This window comes from Eublepharis macularius, chromosome 2 (assembly GCF_028583425.1).
Source record: "Eublepharis macularius isolate TG4126 chromosome 2, MPM_Emac_v1.0, whole genome shotgun sequence".
NCBI classification, from domain to species: domain Eukaryota; kingdom Metazoa; phylum Chordata; class Lepidosauria; order Squamata; family Eublepharidae; genus Eublepharis; species Eublepharis macularius.
In genome coordinates, this window is record NC_072791.1 from 144,470,805 (window position 1) to 144,483,985 (window position 13,181).

The 13,181-nt window shown below is 45.3% G+C and overlaps 1 protein-coding gene across 1 annotated transcript in view; it reads left to right on the forward strand.

Annotated features, from left to right (window-relative positions):
* Positions 1-9,321, forward strand: part of LOC129324105 (acyl-CoA (8-3)-desaturase-like) — a 53,555-nt gene extending 44,234 nt beyond the window's left edge. The window contains exons 10-12 of the mRNA XM_054971107.1: positions 5,164-5,243; positions 6,539-6,664; positions 8,743-9,321. Coding sequence (XP_054827082.1) covers positions 5,164-5,243; positions 6,539-6,664; positions 8,743-8,794 — 258 coding nt within the window. The 3' untranslated portion in view covers positions 8,795-9,321. The remainder of the gene's footprint in view (positions 1-5,163; positions 5,244-6,538; positions 6,665-8,742) is intronic.
* The last annotated feature ends 3,860 nt before the right edge of the window (positions 9,322-13,181 follow it).

The following is a 13,181-nucleotide window of genomic DNA, read 5'->3' on the forward strand; positions in this document are numbered from 1 at the left end:
CAAAGACATACTCCCCAAAGTTCCCTGCCACCCCCACAGCAGGCTGGCCAGCCACTCCCCATTGTTCCCTATGATGGGAACTTTTAATCTGTCTTTCCCAGGGCAATTATGCACAGGCCAGGGGTGCGACATTGGAGGGCACATTCCTGGGTGCAAGCTCGTCCCTGGGAAGGCACTCCTGAATCACACGGCCACCCTCTCCAAATTTACCCCACCCCCTCGAGCAGGCTGGCCAGCCACTCCCCATTGTTCCCTATGATGGGAACTAACCTGCACACCAGAGAACAACACACAAACACACATTGAATAAAGTTTTAAAATTTTTATTTTCTAACTTTCAAAGTACAACTGTAAAGGCAAAGTATTGTAACACATCACAACAGCAGTCTCCCACACAAAAATAACACAACTTACATCACATCAGAGAATCTTAAAAACACAATTGCTGTCAAAAACACTTTATTTATTTAACTGTTTCAGGTTACACTATTTATTTCTATTTATTTATTTATTTTTGATTTTTATTCCGCCCTCCCCACATTTCCAGCAGGCTCAGGGTGGATTACAAGATACATAAAGGTTAAAATATATAAAACAATTATTATAATTAACAATTCTAAAAACATCTCATTTACACAATTAAAATACAATTATAAATTATAAATATCAGCATAGCGACACAGAATTTGACTGATCAAAAATTTAAAACAACTTCAGAGTACCTCTGCATTAAAAAGGTTTTTAAAAATGGGGGGTATTGGCAGGAGGGCACACCACAGGGCATGAAAGCAGTCTCCTATACAAAAATAACACAACTCACTTCACATCAGAGAATCACAAAAACACAATTGCTGTCAAAAACACTATTTCTTTAACTGTTTCAGGTTACACAGCAGGGGGGCACACCACAGGGCATGAAACAGTCTCCTACACAAAACAAAACAACTCACTTCACATCAGAGAATCTATTACTTTAGTCAATCATACCATAGGAGGCAAACCTCTGTCCCCTCACCTCAAGCCAACTGAATTTCTCAGTTGAAAGCCTCCATGCCAGAAACCAAGGACAGAAAAACAAAAACAAAACACACTTTCCATACCACTTTATTTCTTGGCACAACATGAGGGCAAGCCTCCATCCCTCCCAAACCAAAATGAAAGGGGGAAACTCTTGCAACCTGGTCCAGCAGAACCATTGTCATTTCCTGCAGCTGTGCTTTCAGTTCAGCCAGTGGGGAAACACCACAGAGCAGAACCATGCACAGCCACAAGCACAACACAATGGCATTTTCGGAGCACAGTTACAGAGGTTACCCCCCCCCCTGCCAGCTTCAGGCTGTACCTGCAAACATCTGTGAGACACTGATGTAGCTTTCATCATTAGCTGGCCACCTGCATCGTCCCCAACTGCCCCCACCACCATAACCCACACTCACTCAACATGAACATTTTAACAGCATGCAATAACATTAGAAAACATCAAACAACATTGGAAAATATCAATAAACAGTAAACAGGAGCAAAGTATGAGCATCCCTAACCTAACCAGGCCCTATCTAACCTATTTCTCCCTCCAGTGGCAATCAACTGTTCTGGGGCATGTTATTATTTTTCAGAATAAATTTGTTCCCACAGGGTTTGTCACAGTTTTTGGTCAGTTTTTTAATTCCTGTTTTTTGGGGGGGGGATTGCAGGGTGCATTCCCTTTGCCACTGAGTCCCACCCACCTTCTGCTGGCCATTTTCACCTACTTCTACAGGTTTGTTTAGGGAAGAGCACGATTCCCCAGGACTAGACTCGCAGAGGATGCAAGCCACAAGGAGGGCTCACCTCATTCAATCCAGAAGTCCAATTCAGAGAAATCGAAGAGCCGAGAGTTGACCTTCAGGAAGGTCAACTGCTCGACTCTCCATAGGAGAAGGCGAGAGCAATGTGGGATGACAATGTCGCCCACATAGGAAAAGACGTGCTTGCTCTCCACGCTCATCGGAGGGCATGAGAACAGCTGCTGCGCCTCGAAGGAGAGGTCCGACCAGACCGCCTCCTTCTTGGCCCAGTAGCTGAGCAGATCGGTGGACAGCAACTCGCAGGGCTCCGCAAGGTACTCCCTGACCACTGCCTCTGCCGAATCCTTTCTCACACGACTCACAATCCCAGAAGGGCTGAGGGCCCACCGGAGCATCTCCATCACCATGAACACTCCGGTGGTGGCTGCGGGGGAAGCCCGCTCAGAGTGGGTGCAAGAGCGACCCGCATGGCAGGGCCCCTCTCCCATTCCCTCTGGTGACAGGCGTCCCCTCTTGGCCTGCCTGCACCTCACCCACGCACAGAGGGAATCTCTGGCTTGGGTGAGGTTCCTATCCTGCTCGGCGAAAGTGCCCTTAATGTGTGGGTTGCACATAGTTGCCAACATGTACGACTCCTTTTGTGTGAGAGGTGTTAGCCTGGCAGCTATGCCCCGCTGCAGCCTTCTCACCAGCATGTGCACCGTTGGAACAGTGTCAGCATGAGGTGTGTCTTGGTCCACAAAGGGGGCCAGAGACCTCTGGAGCGTGTGCACCAGAGGAAAGACCAGACCCAGGGTCGTTGTGTCTGACGAGACTGCCACAGTCAAGTCCTTGAAGGGCTTCAGGACCTCCACTGCCTGGGTGATGGTGAGCCAATGCTCCTGGCTGAACTCACCCACCTGACTCGCACCGCTGCTCTTGGAGAGCCACACGTGGAGTGCAGCCTGCTGCTCCACCAAGCACTCAAGCATGGCACAGGTGGAGTTCCAGCGAGTGGTAAAGTCCGAGAACAGTATGTGTTCCGGCATGCCTGTCCTGGTCTGCTTCTGGTGCAATTCGTGAGTGGCTGTCATGCTGTGCGAGAAGTGACTTGTGAGCTGCCGACATTTCTGGAGGAGATACTGGAAGTCATGAGCCACAGGATCCTGGGGTTCCGCAGTGGGGCCTGACCCAAGTGCATCTCTCACCACTAGGTGAAGCTTGTGGGCAGCACAGTAAATGCCCTCTTGGCTCACTTGATGCACCGCTGTCCTCATGTTGGTGCCACCATCCGTCACCATGCATTCCGCGGTGGCGGGGCCCTGGCCTACCCACTCATCCAACTGTCTCCTCAGGGTGGCAGTGATGTTCTCTGCTTTGTGCGCCATGTCGAGAACCTTGGCATGGAGCAAGGCCTTGCGGTAGCCGGCCTGGCAGTCTCTCATCCTTCCCTGTCTAACTGTAGACACCTCCCCCCCCACCCAGAAGGTCCTCAGGTTCCCAACAGTGTGCAGTAAGCGAGAGGTACGCTTACTGCACACTTGGGCATGTCCAGATGTCGGACGTGAAGTGCACAGTTCTCCCGGCAACCCAGGACAACTGTGCCTTCGTGTGTACCCTGGCAGCCCTGTAAAATGAGGGTACCACCGATCTGCTCAATGTTGTGCGAGCAGGGACAGCATACCAGGGAAAGAAATCGTGGAGCAGCCCTGAGAAGCCGAAGTCATCCACTATGGAGAACGGTCTCCCGTCTACAGCAACCATATTGATGATGTGGTGTGTGATGCGCCAGCTCGCCTTCTGGATCCCCTCTCTGGGCACACTAGGGCTCTGCCTACCAAGCATCTCTGTCAGAGAGGCTTGGCATCCCTGCCCTACAGGAACCTGTGTGGGGAGAGCACCAGAGGAGCCTGCCTCCTTCTGGCTAGCTGGCAACCGTGTGGTGCCACTCGAACTCTCCCCCTGAAGAAGCACCGCCTGATGTTGCCTCTTCAGGTGGTTCCTCTGAAGCCATTCCACCGAGTTCTGGCTGAAGAAAGCCCTGATTACCAGTGATCACCGTGCTACACAGATCAGCTCCCTATGGAAAAAAATAGCTGTTCTGAAGGGTAGACTGTGTGGCATTATATCCCATTGTGATCTCTTCTCTCCCTGAATCCCACCTTCCCCAGGCTCTGCCCCCAAATCTCCAGGAATTTCTCAATTGAGAGGGTTACCACTCATCTAGCCTGAGATAGTAGGGACACCCAAAGTAGGACCTTCAAAGATGACTGGAGTGGAAAGGTATGGGAGTAGGCAGTCCTTCAGGTATGCTGTCCCCAAACCATATAGGGCTTTAAAGGCACCTTGAATTGGGCCTGGAAGCAAATTGAGAGCCAATGAAGATGGAACAAGACTGAAGTGATACAGTTCCTATAACACACTTGATCTGGTGTTGTAGCTGCAGCATTCTGTGCCAACTGTAGCTTCTGGAAAGTTTTTGAGGTCAGCCTCATGGAGAACACATTGTACAAATCTAATTTAGATGTTACCAGTGCATGCCATGGTGACAAGATCTTTCCTGCTCAGGAATGGCCATATGTGGCTCACAAGCCAAAGCTGGTGAAAGGTACCCCAGCCATTGCTGACACCAGTTTATCCAACAGGAGACCCAGGTCCAACAGCACCCCCAATCTACAAACCTGCTCTTTTAGGGGGAGTGCCACACTATCTAGAACAGGAGATATCCCAGTTCCTGAGTCAAAGCTTCTCCCCTCCTTCATTTTGTCAGGATTAAGTTTCAGCTTGTTAGCCTGCCCTCATCCATTCCAAAACTGCTTCCAAGCAATGGTTCACAGTCTCCACAGCCTCCCTGAGATCTGGTGGAAATGCAAGAAAGAACTGAGTGTCATCTGGATAATGGTGGCAACTCAGCCCAAATCTCTGGATGACCTCTCCCAGTGGTTTCACATAGATGGGAGTAGGGTTGAAAAGGCCACATCTGTGAACCCCAGAACTTGAGAGGGGGACAGATCCTGGAAGGGGGGGAGTGTTGCAAACACTGTAACATCACAGCCCCCGCTCCCCATGACAGCTCTCCAATTAGAGGAAATTCCTAGAACACTATGGATCTAGAACATTATGGACACTGTGACTTCACTTTGGGGTAATCACCCAGAAATGACATCACAGCATCTGCAATGTTGCCCCTCCCCATTTTTCCCCATAGCTCAATTGATTGAGTGCATGTGACTGATGGTTGGGGTGGGAGTCCACTTGCCATGGGTTGGGAAATGGCAAGCCTAGATGATAGAGAATAGACAGAAGAAGTGAAGGACAGAGCCTGGGTAGGAATAAATAAGAGTGTTAAATGCTTTGCAGCTATATATTTATCTTTCTTTCTGACTCTCTTCCTTAGCTGGCAGCAACGTGTAATGTGAAGCAGTCCTGGTTCAATGATTGGTTTACAGGACACTTGAATTTCCAAATTGAACACCAGTGAGTATGGTGAAAGACTGGATATGGGTGCACTCTGAGAACATGTCTGGCAGAGATCTTTAGCCAAAAGGAAGAATTGACCCAGAGGTTACTACGGGACTAACTAATGACATCATTCCTGGTGCAACAACAAAGGGAGGGCAACAATAAAGGCTCTGAAGCAACCCTGGGAACCCCAGGGGAACTTGGCAACTCTCAGTCAAGCCCTTCATATTTTACTGTGGGGTCCTTTAAAAGACTTCAATTCGTCTGAAAACTTGTAGACTCCAAGACTAGTTGCATAATTTGGTATTAAACAATTTCCCAGTCTGAGTCTCATTCATTTATTATCTTTGACATTTTTGCACAATTTGCTGCTAATACAATGTCTTAGATCAGCTCTTACTTAGAGGGCAGTTTGGTAATAGAACATACAGCAGAGATGTTAGAAGCATAATATAACCATCTTCATCAATACTTCCCTATGAGAACTTCCCATGACTTCCAAAAAAAGTTCCAAGTTTCCAAGTTCAATTTGAAGTGTTAGTTCTTTAGCACCTTCAAAGCTGTTCATGAGTCATGACCATTCATGACATGTATAGCTGAAGGACCAACTCTACCTGTATGAGACTGTGCAGCAGCTGTGCTCATCCTAGCAGTGTTTTCTTTTATGTCCTTATCTGCAGTTCTGTAAAAACTGACACTGCCTGATCTTTAGGATTGCTAGACTGAGGCTGACAACCAGAAGGAGGGTTGGGGTGTGTGTGTGTGTGGAGATGTGGGGGCATGTGATGTCATCAACATTGTCAACATCATTACATCACTTTCAGGTACAATCCTTAAATGATAATGGTAGCTTTAGGAATCACCACAACTCTATGGTAAAACTCTGAGGTGATTCCTAGAGCTACCACTGTCACTTTGGGGTTGTACCCAGAAGAGATGTGTCAGTGAGTAGGTCAGGGCCTTTTTTGTCTTTATTTTTCTTGCACTGCCACTCGGAGTGGTGGTGGACAACAGATAGAATCCCCAGGAGTTTGTCCATTATCAGCAGGCAAATGGTAAGCCTACTGATCTTGACCTCTTACTGCAGTGACCCCCATAGGAATAGGAACCCTAAGGTTAAAGGATAAGGAAGTTGTTCATATCTTGTTTAGGTTGTTATATACCTTTACAATTTTGTAATATGAATTGTTCTTGTTTTCTTTCTTTAAGCTGTTTTGAGGTTTTTATTAGGAATAAAATGGCTTGAAAGTATTTTAAATGAAACCATCCAATAAATAAAATAGCTGCATCATCCTGTTTCCTTCCTACAGTCTCTTTCCCATGATGCCTCGACACAACTACTGGAAGGTAGCCCCCCTGGTGAAATCTCTCTGTGCCAAACATGATTTAGATTATCAGTGCAAGTCACTTCTCACTGCCTTTGCAGACATTTTAAGGTAAGTAGCCATTCTCTTCAATTACACATCATGTTTTGTGAAGTGAACTCATAACCATTTTTTAAATAATTATGTGTTCAGGGACCCAATATGGATGAAGACAATGATGTGAGGTGAGGAGATTCCCCCTTGCCTCATTTTTCTGACCTGAAACAGTCTTAGGGAGCCACTTCATGCTCCATTTGGGAAATGAGGCAAGTAGTGATTGGGTACCTTATGTTTATCCCAGCATGGTATGGCTCCCCAGAATTGTTTCAAGTTGGGAAAATGGCACGGATAAGGCTCCTTGTGCCACAGTTTTGTATAAACTCATTTTAGCCTCCACTTGGTTCTGATTGATGAAAGAAAGGAGGAAGCAACCACTGGAAATAAGCTGACCAATGGGAGAAAATGGGGTGATGAGATAACAGACACAGTGATGTCACCTCTGGTCACTGTTGCTGTGACCCTCTTGGAATTTCCCAAACTTTATGGTAATTACTGCAGGGATTTGGGGAAATTCTTAAAAGCATTGATGACACGAAGATGCCATTTCCAGAAATGCTATCCTACCCCACATGTTGCTCCCCAAAAGTTCCCAAAGGTTGCCAGTACATGATAGTACCCCACAGTTAAAAACCAGGTACAGCACCTTAATAGATGATAGGATGTTTTGGAGGTCTTTCATTCATAGGGTTGCCATAGGTCAGAGACGACTTGATGGCACATAACACACACACACACACACACACACAGTTTTCTCATAGGTGCAATCATAAAGTCCAGATAGTATTAAAATACTGGCTTTCCCCTAATCAACCTTTATTGTCTGGTAGTAAAAACACATTCTCAAATGCTAACTATCTTGCAGAGTCTTCTGTTCTGAGTCCTCTAAATACTTCCTTGCCACTCCTAGGCAAAGTCTGAAATGACTGGTTTATCTTGTCTCTGCCTACTCCTCCCATCTAAACATAAATATTTTCTAGATGTTTTGAATCCTTTTCAACTATTCTAAGCAAGAGAAAGAATCTGTGGTGATGAGGCATCAAGACTGTGGTGGCAAATTCTACCTCTGACACATGCATATTCATATGTATTCCAGAGTTTCCTGAGCATGAGAGATGCCAGAGTAGCACTTACTGTATTTTTATTTTGGTTCCCTTTGGAGGAAAGGGAATGGAAGATTTACAGTGTTTTTATTTTATTTGTTTAAAGACTAAGCAAGGTTGGTCCTGGTTACTACTTGGATGGGAGACTACCAAGGAAATCCAGGATCACTGTGTAGAGACAGGCAGTGGCTAACCACCTCTGTTTGTCTCTTGCCTTGAAAACCCCAGCAGAGGTCACCATAAGTCAGCTTAGCTGTGACTCAATGACACTTTTCTCTCTCACACACACATAAACAAATGACACGCAAACAAGACACTCGTACAAGGCAACAGATTTTCCACTCCATATCATATCCCAGAAATAGAGAGGCTGTGCATCTCCAAGTTGCTTCAGTTAAACCACAGTGGTAATTTTGTACATATCCAGTCTTTGGACATATCCAATTATTCAGTCCTTTTGGGAGGAAGTCATTACTCATATTAATTTTGTATTGGAGTAATTTAATTTTGAAAATGTTTATGTACTTTTAAACTATTTTCCTTCAACCCCTTATGGGTGCTTGTCTCCATCTCCTAACACTTAAAACCCATTGAGATGAAGTATTGAGAGTTATGAAGAATCATTTCCTTTGTTTTGTCATAGGCTCTGGCTCTCCTGAGGCATGCTATTTTAGGCCAAGCCCATAGGATAGAACCATTTACTGTACGTCCACAACAGTAGCTATAGAGCCTGTGTATGCCCAAGGGCTTGTGTTTGGGGTCTTCTCCTTGAAACTGTGAAGTAAAACGCAGGGTTCCCAGTTGCATGGAAAGAATCACACACCCGTACATGTTACACTGATTAGCTCTATAATGTTCCAATGGAAGTGTATCGGTCAGAGCATGCTGCCGTGATGCTGCCTCCCATGTATGTTAATTTTCCCACTTAGAATATCAGAATTATCTATGTTTTATCAGCTGTGATTAATGAGAACCTTCCTCCTTTTATAGCTGTCTAAAGGATTCAGGAGACACTTGGCTTGAAGCCTATTTGCATGCATAAGCAAAAGACTGGTCTTCAAAGGGATAACCTTTTTCACACTGCTGCTATCACAGAGCTCCAGCATTTGCAAGAAAAGGAGAGGACTGGCTTTGGACTAATCACACCATGAATGAAGTGCTTTCCTTTCAATAGCTGAAACATGATCTAATCACTGGTCTTTGTTGCCTAACACTATGATATTAAAAATGAGTAAGGCAGAGAATGGACTTTGCTCTGGAAAAAGAAGCTACATTGTGTTGGTTTAGGGAAGTTTCTATGTGTTCCTTTCCAAAAGGAATGATTTGGTGGCTTCAGTTGTCTGGAAATTATTAAGACTCAGTGTGGTGTAGTTGTTAAAAGTGTTAAATGAAGTTTGGGGATACCCAAGGTTCAAAGCTCCACTTGCCTATAAACTAACTGGAAGACTTTAGGTCAGTTAGTCTCTATTTATCTACATCACATGACTGTTGTAAATATTAAATGGAAGAAGGGAGGACCATATATACCATCCTGAGCCCCTTGAAGGAAGGGTGAGAAAAATGTAATATATCAATAAAGTTTTAGAATTGAAATGTTGTGTGTGTGGTTCTAATATGGAGGGCTCATCCAGTGAAAAAAGAATAGTCACTTCATTCATATTACCCAGACCCCTCCTTTGCCCAACTGTGAGAAACAAGGCCAGGGCCTCTCCCAGGCAAGGGTTTGGCTTGGGAGGTGGGCAGTGCACTGATGAGCAGCTTTTTGCAAGGAAAGGGGGCCATAGACATGAGACAGCAATAAAACAAGAGGCAAAAGGACTGTGACGCTCTCCTCTCTGGTTTGGCAGCGCCTCTGGGTTTGGGGTCAGCCACTGCCCCTTTAACTGCCATCCTTACCTTCTCAAGATACTCCTGTCTCTCCACACCTCATCTAACCCCTTACTCTTGTGGTGGGGGACTCCCCTCTTATCCCTTCACCAGTCCCAGTCTCCACCTCCTGGCCCCACCCCTAACAACCTAGCTGCTACCTTGGCTGCCACACCTGTGACTGCTCTGCTGATGGCTCTTCCAGGCTACTCCCCGCCTTTTCTAGCCTGTCTGTTGGTTTGCTGTGCTGCTGCAGCTCTCCTGCCGGCCTCTGGGTGGTAGTGTGGCCGGGTGCCTCCTTTGCTCTCTTTGGCCTGCTGTTTGAGTTGGGGCTGGCTGGCTGTCCCTGCCCTCTGCCTCTTCTCTCCCTGGCTGGGCTGTTGTTCTTCCCCTGGGCTGAGGAAAGAGGCTTGTTGGTGTCTCTGATGGGATGTACTCTCCTGGCTGGGTGAGTGTTAAGGGTGGTATGGCTAGACTGGGGGCTGCAAACTTTGTTTCTGGGTTGGGGGTCCCTGGGGGGTTCCCTAAGTCCAGCCCCAGCACCGGACAAGGACATACCCAAATGGCTGGGCCTTTTGGCCAGCAGGAAGCCAGTCAGCAGTGAAAGTGGGACTAGAACCCACACCTCATACATTTTAGACCATTTCTCTAACTACACGCCCAACTAGACACACTGGAAGACAAAAAAATTCAGACCTGGTCTCAGAACTAGCTATAAATACCAAAGCAGGGACGAGTGCAAAGAAAGGCAAACTGCTATAGAACAGCAAACTATGCATGCCGAAGGTCTTTGGTTCAAGCCCTGCATGTTGCTAGCATCTGGATAACCTGGGAAGGAATCCCAAGCACAGGTGGGATTTTGCACTGTCAGTCACAGAGCACCTTCCATGCAGGTATCCCTCCACTGCATTTATATGAGTTGTAACTGCTTGCTAATATTCCTCCTAATGACGTTTGTCCTACTTTCCCTCTTTAGCAGGGACTGGGAACTTTCTCCTTCCCCTTGCACAAACACAGTGGATGATCTTCTCAATCCCCTTTGAATGTGAGCCCCACGATGAAGACAAATGACTTTATTAACAAGAGGGAGGGCTTAGATCCCTACTTACTGAATTAAAACAAGGTCTAGCTATGAAATAATCCATACATTTACTGAATAGCATCAGAGAAGGAGTTCTGAACATAAGTCAGATGAATGGGGTTGCTTGCTGACTTTCTTGTTCTGTTAAGCTGCACTGACTGAGAGCAAACCATAAGTAGAACTGTCCCTATCACTGCATGTCCATGGAAGGCCCCACAAACAACTTCTGTTAAGCAGCTTGCAAGTGTCAGGCTGGAACAAGAGAGCTGACAATCCCACAATAAATCAACTAGATAAATTTTGGTCATTGCAGCTGTTGGTTATGTTGTAGGCTCAGGAAGGGTTTGAAATTTGCACTGCATTGGGAGGAGGTTGCCACCTTGTATCTACCGCTGTGGGATGGCTACATGGAAAAAGACGAAAGATAAATAAGGACAATAATGTTCAATGGAAGCAACAAAGATCTTGTGGCCTCAAACACTCAGCACTTGGGCATCAGATATAGATTTGTGAGAGTGGGACCATATAGGTGCTCCACTAGCGCTCCATACTTCTCTTCTTTAGAACATTTCAGCATTTTAGGATTTGTGTTTAGGGAGATAATGCAGTCCTTGGGACAGTATTTAACCACCCTCTCTAGGTTGTTGAAGTGGAATTCTTTTTGCAATTTCTAGTGAGGCTTCATGGAGCTCTGATCTTGTAAAGCAAGAGGTTTCATGAATGCTTGGCCAGCGGTAGCAATAGATGAGATGGCTAGAAGGAACTCAGAAATGTAGTTGAGCTCCCCTGTTTCCCAGACTTGCATGTAGGAACATTATGGCATGACACTGCCAACATGGGTCAGTAGTAATTAGGAGGTTGTAACCCCAAATAATTTTTGTAGAAAGTAAAGGCTATGATTTTTCTGGAACTATATCTGGGGCTGGCCTCATTGCCACAGAAGCCAGACTCTGACTGTTAGATTTGTCCCCCACTCAAAAAAAATCTGGTGATCTGTGCTCTGAACATATCCAGCTTAGATTACTCTAAGGCACTTTACATGATGCTGCATTTGAAAACTGTCCAGAAACTTCAGTTGATCAAACATGCGTTATGTCTGTACTGGTTGCCTGTTTATTTCCAGGGAGAATTAGTTCTTCTCATGCTTAAAAACCTAAACAGCTTGGGGTGAGGATATTTGAAGACAACTTGCTTCCATTCTGTCCAGTCTTTCTGTTAAGGTAAGAGTTAAGGCAAGTAGCAATCATAGACATGTCTTTTTCAGTGTGCCTCATTGCCTTTGGAGTGTCCTTCTTGTGGTTCACCTAACACCTAATGTGCTTTCTTTTGAGAATCAGACGAAAACATTTTTTCCAGACTGCTGCTGAATAATGTTTTTTGGCTGTTTCTATGTCCAGCAGGCTCCTTGCTTGCTTTATTGCTGGCTTTACTACTGATTTTATGCTTGTGTTGTTATGATTTCAATTTATTATTTATTTTGTTCAATTTATAGCCCTCCCTCCCTGCAAGCAGGCTCATTGTGGTTATGGCGTCCAACATATGACGGGAGCAATTAGTGGATTATGTACCTATAATTTGTATGTGATTGGAGACAACAGTTCAATAATTCCTTTTGCTCCTGAGGAAGCAATTACATGCGAAACAAACCCAAGGTAGCAGTTTGTCAAGCTGTATATGTTTTTGGGCTCTGCGCAGAACCTCAAGAAAGAATTATAATTTGACTGAACCACTGTCTGTGTTCATGGACTCCCATTAATTGTATGAATAATGGAATTATAGGTGGAAACGTTAACGGACTGCTATAGACACACGAATAAAACTATTCTTGGTACTATTGACCGGAATGAATTGTAGATGTATTGAAGATTGATCATGTGTATTACTGTGTATTGACTTTTGTAATGTTTGTAATATAGAATGCACTTTGGGCACGGAGCACTTTAAATTGCAGTAAACCTATTGAATAGTTGTTAACAGTGTGGGAACGAGAGCTTCTGTTGAGTCTTTAGGTTTTGACACTCTCGAGTGTAACAGCTTCTTTGGTTTATAATCTTCAGGGTAGGTTACAACAATATCAAACATTATATAAAACATAATATAAATTACAGAATAAAATCATATTAAAACAACAACCCATATAAATATCCAATAAATACAACCAGATAGAAGGCTATCAACTGACACAACTAAATAAGATGGCTGCAGAGAAGCCAATCAATAGAATTAGATGGATATATTCATGAAAAAACCAGGCAGGCAGGGCAGAACAAGGAAAGCCAAGGAGGACAGATCACCCCAGCCATAGGCCTGATAAAACATCTTCATTTTACAGGCCCTACAGAACTGTAATAAGTCCTGGAGGGCCCAGATCTCCAGAGGGAGCATATTCCGCTAGGCCGGGGCCAGAGCCAAAAAAACCCTGGCCCTCGCTGAGACCAGGCAAGAATCCTTTGGGCCAGGACCACCAGCATATGTTTATCAG